The sequence below is a fragment of the Octopus sinensis genome, linkage group LG26 (genome assembly GCF_006345805.1).
Source record: "Octopus sinensis linkage group LG26, ASM634580v1, whole genome shotgun sequence".
Taxonomy (NCBI): Eukaryota; Metazoa; Mollusca; class Cephalopoda; order Octopoda; family Octopodidae; genus Octopus; species Octopus sinensis.
In genome coordinates, this window is record NC_043022.1 from 14,689,249 (window position 1) to 14,699,248 (window position 10,000).

Here is a 10,000-nt window from a genome sequence, read left to right on the forward strand (position 1 = left end):
AGCCATACCAACAATCCAACATATTTCCATCATCAGCTGCCCCATGGATACCATTATGGTTTTGACACCTGGGCAGGACCACTCAATCTAGTGGCATCAACAGCACTAAAAGAAGTGCTACTTGGGAACAAACATTTTACCTGATGTACAACAGTATTCAATAAAATATAGGCAGGATCAAACACTAACTTTAAAATTAAACTACATGAAACACATAAATCTATGTACATCTGTATCGGTATTAATAGTAAACCTACAATAACTAAATCATATACTAAATAGCAACCAATCTTTAAGTCCATACAAATAATGATCCCACCAATCTTCCATAGTTACTACTGACGAATATTACAAACACATCTGATATGGCTAAATATCAAATACCGAAACATCAAACCAAGAGAAGACCGTGACTCAAACCCCTTCAAAAGCATTCAGGAATAAACGAGAAAAACAAACAAACAAACAAATTACTCACTTGCAGTTGTCTCTTCTCTGACTCGAGGTTCGAAAGGTTCCGTTCCAAAGTTGAGACTTTCTCCGACAGTAGCTTCCTCTCCCGTTCATTCCGTCGGATGGTCTCTTCTTGCAGCATCAGGGCAGTCTGGGCGCTCGCAAGACGGCCGTCGATGCCTCGTTTATCTACAAAACACATCAGATTGTTGTTTTTAGCTACTTTGTCCATGGCACGATGGGTTTAGATCACTAGGCGGCGGCAGTAGGGGCAGCACTTTCAAAGGGGCACCACCTTTGGGTCTGCTGTAGGCAATGTCGCAGGAGTGGCTGGGTGGTAAGTAGCTTGCTTACCAACCACATGGTTCCGGGTTCAGTCCCACTGTGTGGCACCTAGGGCAAGTGTCTTCTACTATAGCCTTGGGCCGACCAAAGCCTTGTGAGTGGATTTGGTAGACGGAAACTGAAAGAAGCCCGTCGTATATATGTATATATATATATATGTGTGTCTGTGTTTGTTCCCCAGCATTGCTTGACAACCGATGCTGGCGTGTTTATGTCCCCGTTACTTAGCGGTTCGGCAAAAGAGACCGATAGAATAAGTACTGAACTTACAAAAGAATAAGTCCCGGGGTCGAGTTGCTCGATTAAAGGCAGTGCTCCAGCATGGCCGCAGTCAAATGACTGAAACAAGTAAAAGAGTAAAAGAATGTGTTTTTTGTGGGGTCTCGGGGTGGCAAAGAGAAGGGCTGCCCCGGGCGGCACACACTCTAGCTATGCTAGTGGTTTACATGGTTTGTTAATTCATTTATGCATGTATGTCGGTGGCTGTGTGGTAAGAAGCATGCTTGCCAACTGCATGGTTCCGGGTTCAATCCTACTGCATGGTACCTTGGGCAGGTGTCTTCTAATAGAACCTCAGGTCAACCAGAGCCTTGTGAGTGAAATCAGTGAAAGGAAACTGAATGTGTGTGTGTGTGTGGGGGGGGGTTGTTCCCCCGCCCACCCGTATTGATATTTTCAAGTCTCTGTAACTTAGCAGTTCGGCAAAAGATTGATAGAAGAAATACCAGGCTTGAGAAAAAAAAAGTACTGCGGTTTATTTGATTAAAAATTCCTCAAGGCAGTGCTCCAGCATGACCACAGTCTGATGGCTGAAGCAAGTAAGACCCACACAGGGTACATGACTGGTACTTATTTCATTGACCCTAAGAGGATTTGACGGCAAAGTTGACCCCAAGAGGAATTTGAACTCAGAATGCAAAGACGGATGAAATGCTCAACAGCATTTAGTCCAGTGTGTTAAGAATTCTGAGAGAGAGAGAGAGAGAGAGAGAGAGAGAGAGAGAGATGAGTGTATGTATATGTATGAGGGGGAAGAGAGAGAGAGAGAATGTATGTGTGTGTGTGTATGTGTATGTGTGAGAGAGTGTGTGTATGTATGTGTCAGAGAGAGAATGTATGTGTGTGATATAGAGATTGTGTGTGTGTATGTGAGAGAGAGAATGTGTGTGTATGTGAGACCGTGTGTGTGTGTGTGTGTAAGAGAGAAGAGTGTATGTGTATGTGTGTGTAAGAGACAGAGTGTGTATGTGTGTGTGGATGTATGTGAGAGAGAGACAGAGTGAGTGTGTGTGTATATGTGAGAGAGTGAGTGTATGTGTATGTATGTGAGAGAGTGTGTGTGTATGTGTGTGTAAGAGAGAGAGTGTGTATGTATGCGAGAGAGAGAGACAGAGTGAGTGTGTGTGTATGTGAGAGTGTGTGTGTGTGTGTGAGAGAGAGAGAGGGAGAGAGATAGAGAGAGAGAAAGGAAGAGGAAAAGCAAGGAGTTTGTCCTTTCACCTTCTTCCACTTCCATTAATGACTTCTGAAGTTGTCTGAGACGTGATTCTATCTGGTTCCGTGACTCTTCGCTGTCTTCCATCTGTGTCTCAAGACTTCGAACATGGGCCAAAGCATCATCCTTTATAACAAAACGGATAAGAAACAAAATAAAAACAAATAAACAACGGAGAAAAGAAACACACAAAAAGAAAAAAGAAAGAAATCTTCAGCAGTCAGGAGGCAGCAACAGAAGCAGACAGCAACAACAACAACATCAGAAAGAAAAAAGAAATAAAAACAAAAAGGGACCCCCCATCCTTCCCCCTACCACCAAAAGACACTGAAAACTACATAAAATGAGGAAAGTTTTAATAGATTAGATGACATAATTTGGCCAATAAATCACGGATTATGTGTTTCTGATGTTTCATAGCAAAAGATCAGCCTGGATGAAGAAGATAAAGAAATTTGACAAAAATATAGATTTTTCTTCTTTTTTGGTGTTGAAGGATACGAATGCTTCTATTAGAAGAAAAGTTATGGGCAAGTGTCTTCTGCTATAGCCCCGGGCTGACCAATGCCTTGTGAGTGGATTTGGTAGACGGAAACTGAAAGAAGCCCGTCGTATATATGTATGTATATATATATATATATGTGTGTGTGTGTCTGTGTTTGTCCCCCTAGCATTGCTTGACAACCGATGCTGGTGTGTTTACGTCCTCGTCACTTAGCGGTTCGGCAAAAGAGGCCGATAGAATAAGTACTGGGCTTACAAAGAATAAGTCCCGGGGTCGATTTGCTCGACTAAAGGCGGTGCTCCAGCATGGCCGCAGTCAAATGACTGAAGCAAGTAAAAGAGTAAAGAGTAAACCTTTGGTGTGAGAGGAAGAGAGAGAGAGAGAGAGAGAGGGAGAGAGAGAGAGGGATTTTAAATATGTGGTCAGAAGTTTGTTTCCCAACTACACGGTTCTGGGTTCCGGCTAAACCGTCATCGTTGTTGTCGTTTGGGCCTCACGAGGGCAATGACTTTCGCGATATATGCTGTGCTTGAGAAGACCGGTCAAGCCAAGTGAAACCGTAGACGTGGCTGATGCTGGTGTTATATAACTGGTACCCACACCGGTGGCATGTAAAAAGCACCTTTTGAGTATTGGACTTCACAGAGGTAATGACAAATGACCGAGACCTTTGGCGTTATGCCATGCTTGAGAAGAAGACCCATCAAACCAAGTAAAATCACAGTTGTGGCAGATACTGGTGTCACGCAAATGGCACCTGTGCCAGTGGCATGTAAAAGCAACCATTACACTCTGTAAAGTGGTTGATGTTAGGAAGGGCATCCAGATGTGGAAACATTACCAAATCAGACTGGAGTCTGGTGCAACCTTCCAGCTTGCCAGCCTGGTCAAACTGTCCAGCCCATGCCAACATGGACATTAAATTATTTCTTTACTACCCACAAGGGGCTAAACACAGACGGGATAAACAAGGTTAGATATCGACCCCAGTGCGTAACTGGTACTTAATTTATCAACCCCGAAAGGATGAAAGGCAAAGTCGACCTCGGCGGAATTTGAACTCAGAACGTAACGGCAGACAAAATACGGCTACGCATTTCGCCCGGCGTGCTAACGTTTCTGCCAGCTCACCGCCTTGTTAAATGATGAAGATTTGTTTTCTGTACTGCTATGGGTTTGATGGATCGATGGGAAGGAACTGGCAAGTCGGAAGATAGAATCAAACCCTGCAGTCTGGTTTCTACGACTCGGTGTCCTTCCTAATGCCAGCCAGAGTAGATTGGGTGAGAAATACATTAAAGTATCAAATACAAACATGCCCAAAATTCCCAAACTCACTCTATCTTTCTCTGCTTTGGTAAGTTGTTGAATGAAATCCCTGAGTGCTCGACGGACCTGCTCGGGATCAACATTGGCAGCTTGTACGAGGGAATTGGAATCCATTCGGTTTGGAGACATATTTCTAGAAAATGGCCTGGCAGCAGGACTTTGAGAGCGATCAGGAGATCCAGTCCGAGGAATAGGTGTGCCACGGCTTTCAGCAGTAGTAGTAGCAAAAGTATTATCAAAACCTGAATCAGAAAAAAAAGAAAAATGCATTAGTTAAGAAAATATAAAACAAATAAAATAAAAATGTTTTACATGGCTTGGTGCAGGTATGGCTGGGTGGTTGAAAAGCTCAGTTTGCAACCGTGTGGTTCCAAGTTCAGTCTACAGTATGGCAGCCTAGGTAGACTTAGGCTGACCAATGCCTTGTGAGTGAATTTTGTAGATGGAAACTATGTGAAGCCTATGGTGTGTGTATACATATATACAAACACACACACACATATATATTTATATATATATGTATGTGTCTTTGTGTTTGGCCTCTCTCCACCCACCATGTGACAACAGGTATTGGTTTGTTTACATCCCTGTAATGAAGCGTCTCGGCAAAAGAGACTGACAGAATAAGCACCAGAATTTTAAGAAAACAATTCCTGGGTTAGATTTGTCTAACTGAAGCCTTCAAGGCAATGCTACAGCATGGCCACAGTTCAATGACTGAAATAATTAAAGGAAGAGCAGAATGGAGTTTAATTTTGAGGATTAGGGTTTAGGGTTAGAACTGCTTTTGCCTAAATATCATCACCAAAGGTCTTTGTTTAACCCTTTAACATTCAAACCAGTCGTATCCAGCCAAAAATATTCTCCCTGTTCCATGTTCAAACTGGCCATAAATTTTTATAAATATATAACTTATAAACTAGATCTCAAAAAGTTTAAACTGAATGATAAATATATAATATAAGAAGTATAAACACTACGTACGTCTCATGGCTAAAATTAAATTCAAATTAATGTCTGTATGTATGTATGCATATATATATCACCGTGATCACTGTGACCGACCAGGCTATCAGATGTTGTTACACATCGCTGGTCACAATGCGCTTCACATTGTTTTAGCCTTCAAATGACACCACCCCACTGGCTAAGCGAGTAGGCCAACAGAAGAAAGAGTGATAGAAAGTTGTGGCGAAAGAGTACAGCAGGGTTCGCCACCACCCTCTGCCAGAGCCTCGTGGAGCTTTAGGTGTTTTCGCTCAATAAACACTCACAACGCCCGGGCTGGGAATCGAAACCGCGATCCTACGACCGCGAGTCCGCTGCCCTAACCACTAGGCCATTGCGCCTCCACATGTATATGTATATATATATATATATAATATATATACATACATACATACAGACACACACTGAGATTCCAAAGTTTCTGTCTACAAGGCATCAGGCAACCCAGGGTTACAGTAGGAGACACTTGCCCAAGATGCTGTGCAATGAGACTGAACCCAAGGCCTCATGGTTGAGAGGCAAGCTTCTCAACCACATAGCCATGCCCGTGAATAAAAAGGAAAAAGAAAAAAAAAAGAAGCAAAAAATGAAATCAGATGATATTTTGACAGGTGCCGAAACCAACTGACCTTTGGTTGGTGAAATAGGGCGATTGCGACGAGGGCTCGGACTACGAGAACGAAACATGTTAATAGGATTGTTTGTATCTTGCTTAAAGCCAATAGTTCGGCGCAGAGAAGATACAATGCTGCTCATTTTGTATTCCACATCTCTCTTGGCCCCTTCAAGACGTGACAGTTGGGTTTCGAGAGCGTTTACTCTGCCCTCGGCACCACTCAGCTTGAGACGAAGTTCTGATAATTCACTATTGGTGTTGTCAAGCACCACTTCGAGATTCTTCTTCTGGTCTTCCAGTTTCTTCTCAGTGTGGCTGCTGTCTTCGAGTGTTATAATGAAATTCTTCTCCTTCAGACGATATTCGTCCTGAATTTCCGCCATCTTTCTCTGGACGTTGGCCAATTCTTTACGGAGAGCCTCCCGACTGGCTTCAGTTTCCACAACCTGTACAGCAAAATATTTAAAAGAAATATTTATCAAACTGCAACGAGATAAAAGCTTAAATATTCATTTATCGAACAACAATGAAATGTATGTAAAATACTTATCCAGCAAACAGAATTGAAATAAAATTAAAACACCTGTTTAACAAACTACAATGAGATGAAATTAAAATAAATATTTAACGAATAAAATTGAAATAAAATTAAAATTATCATTTAACAAACTACAATGAAATTAAATTTAAATATTTATTTATCAAACTACAATGAGATAAAATTAAAATATATATATATATACACACACATATATATATATATATATATATATATATGTATATATTATATATGTATATATATATGTATATATATGTGTATATATATATCTGACACAACAGCCATATAAAATCTGGCTCTTACCTTCTGTTTCAGATCAAAGGAAGCTTTCCTTGTTTCCTCTTCCCGCTCCTCATCACGGGAGACCCTGGCCTGAAGTTCGTTCACTTCTTTACCCAGTTTGCTGCGTTCACCGTCAAGTAACTTCACCTGGCGACGCAACTCTTGCAATTCTCGACGTGCATCCAAACGAGCTTTTTCGACTTCACGCAGGTTATTGCGCAGTTCTCCAGCTTCCTTCTGGATGACCATTTTCTGTTCTTCAATCACTGGTGGAACAAAATGCAATACAATGAAAGAGGGTATTGGCACACACACACACACACACGCGTGTGCGTGTATGTGTCTATCTATCTATCTATCTATCTATCTATCTATATATATATATATATATACAAAATAAGAAAATGGAGAAATACATCTTGGTTTAATAAAGTATGTGATTGGGTATTATCTGATAGTTGATAAATGATTTAGATGTATTTCTCCATTTTCTTATTTTGTATTATTAATTTATGGTAAAAATAATTTTACCTTTGCCCATGTAATACAGTAAATGAATTAATTGCATCGCAATTCTTAACATTTATGTATTAACTTTGTTGGGTACTTCACTAACAGTATATTGGATATATGTTATCCCATGGAGGGTTGAATTTGAAACCCCTATCTCAATTTATATATATATATATATAAGGTATGATGGGTAAATTGTTGCCATTCTATATTAATAATTTCACACATGCACATTGTTTGTTTTGCATTTAGTTGACTACTCAGTATAGTAGGGTCAGTTGGGCACCATCTGTGAGAAAAACAGTACCATGACACAATTCACTCTACCAGAAATTTAGAAACAACATGCTGTACTGCTTGGCATTCACACTGGAAGCTCCAATATGAACATTTCAGAGTGTTTGGATGTCAATCTGAGGACATGTACCAAGAGTGAAAAAAAATCAAACATCCAGTCAACATCATGGTGTTTGGAGTGATCACTAGTGATGGTGACGTTATGCCTCCATTCATCTTCCCACATGGCCTCAGACACAACAGGTAATCTGTAGGAAGTAGTGCTGCCCTGGGTGAAGAGGGTGGCTACTGGAAGACCCTATGTCTGGCAACAAGATTCTGCACCATGCCACACAAGCAGGAGAACCCAGTCATGGGTGTCAGACAATTTCTGCGACCACATCATCCCTAACATCTGGCCACCTAACTCCCTAGACTGCAACCCCCTTGATTATTATGTGTGGGGTGCAGTTGAGTAAGAGACTGACAAAACTCCTTGTAACACCAAAGATGAACTGAAGGCAAGGATTATGGCAGCATTCGCCAACTTAAACAAGGAGACTGTCCTGAAGAGTTGCAGGAGATTCCAAGGTCATCTGGAGACCATGGTTAAAGCCAATGACAATTTTAATAAATAAATTTACTCTTTAGTATTTGTAGATATCATCATGTGATTCTGTTGGCCCAGCATGGCCACAGTCCACTGACTGAAACAATTAAAAGATAAAACACTAACGAATACCTCCATTCTTTTGCTGATATTCTTGCAAGTGCCGACTCAGTTCCATTTTCTCTCCCTCACACTTCTTGACGGAATTACGGAGTTCATCTGATGCCCGTTCCAAAGCTTCCTTCTCTCTGGTTTCATCATAGATATTCCTCTTCAGTTCCATCGCATCTTTCCTCATCAATTCCTTTTGTTCTTCAACTGGAAATTTCATTTAAAAAAAACACACAACTTTTATTTATTTATGTATTTATTGTTTAATTAGCATTACATACAATGGTTGTTGCTGTTTTTCAATGTTGTATAGATTGAACAGGTGAAAGCACATGGCCTAGTGGACAGGGTGTCGCACTCAGGATTGTAAAGGAAAAATTACACACACACACACAACAAAACTTTTCTTTCCTTACTCTTTTTTTTTTTACTTGTTTCAGTCATTTGACTGTGGCCATGCTGGAGCACCGCCTTTTAGTCGAGCAAATCGACCCCGGGACTTATTCTTTGTAAGCCCAGTACTTATTCTATCGGTGTCTTTTGCCGAACCGCTAAGTGACGGGGACGTAAACACACTAGCATCAGTTGTCAAGCAATGCTAGGGGGACAAACACAGACACACACACACATACATATATATATATATACATATATACGACAGGCTTCTTTCAGTTTCCGTCTACCAAATCCACTCATAAGGCATTGGTCAGCCCGGGGCTATAGCAGAAGACACTTGCCCAAGATGCCACGCAGTGGGACTGAACCTGGAACCATGTGGTTGGTTAGCAAGCTACTTACCACACAGCCAATCCTGCGCCTTCATTCATTTTCTGGCACATCCTTTCTTAATACAGAGCAAGATCATTAAAAATTGCCCTGGGGTGGATTTTATGCATCATATGAATGCCTTACTCCTCTCAACAATACTTCTTTAGAATTCACTACCTTTGACTACCGTCCGTGGTACCATATTGAATCAACCTAGCTTTTCCAGATAAACTTTGACAAATGGTCACACCACCCTACACACTTCTCAAAAGTAAAAACAGACAAAAATCCTACCCCCCATCAATTTCTCGGTAAGTCTTCTCCCACTGCACCTTCTTAGAATAAGTACAAAATTATTTATACGAAAATAAATTGAAATAAAATAAAAATACTAATCAAGCTTCGTTACTATAATTACAATAAATTAAATAGATACATGGTTTATTTTAACGAAGTGCTGTCACTACAGTACACAGAGCCTGCTTTGATCTTATTACAATTAATTACACAGTAATGATTCGTCTTAAAGTGCTGTCATTAACAGAACACGCAGCTTACTTTGTTATTATTGCAATAAATTACACAACTGTCAGAAATTCAGTAGGGTACCCTGACTATGAATAGGGCTCTGGACAAATAAAATTGAATAATGAATGGTTTTTCTGAAGAAGACTAAGCTTGATGAAATCTCATCAATGAATCCCAATTATGCTGTGCACACACATACATAAGATGCTTGGGGAGTGGGCACAAACGGTTCGTTAACATCTATGTATGCAGTTCATATAGCTTGCAAACTTTCATATCTTATATAGAAAATAATATTTCTTATATACCGTAAATCCTCAAGTATAGTCCGCCCTTAAGTATAATACACAGGGGATTTTTAGGGAGCTCTACCTCTGAAAAACCTAAACCTTGTGTATAATACACACCCCTTCTCTAACTTGAGTCAAGGAGGTCTATATAACACCCTTGGTTTGTAAAACTGTATACGGTAACGTCCTTTATTATTATTGTATATATAACATAATGCAAACGTGTAGCTTTTTTGTGCATTTTGTTTGCAGAAAATAAAGAAATAACAGTAATAACGTTTAATAAATGTTGCTTACTGCAAGTTATGGATG

The 10,000-nt window shown here is 40.4% G+C and overlaps 1 protein-coding gene across 1 annotated transcript in view; it reads right to left on the bottom strand.

Moving 5' to 3' along the window:
- The window catches only part of LOC115224742 (rootletin), a 135,695-nt gene that overhangs the window by 11,479 nt on the left and 114,216 nt on the right, over positions 1-10,000 (bottom strand). The window contains exons 20-25 of the mRNA XM_036513695.1: positions 8,124-8,309; positions 6,614-6,858; positions 5,765-6,197; positions 4,137-4,369; positions 2,299-2,419; positions 479-642 (exon numbers count right to left, since the gene is read on the bottom strand). Of these exons, the coding sequence (XP_036369588.1) occupies positions 479-642; positions 2,299-2,419; positions 4,137-4,369; positions 5,765-6,197; positions 6,614-6,858; positions 8,124-8,309 (1,382 nt within the window). The remainder of the gene's footprint in view (positions 1-478; positions 643-2,298; positions 2,420-4,136; positions 4,370-5,764; positions 6,198-6,613; positions 6,859-8,123; positions 8,310-10,000) is intronic.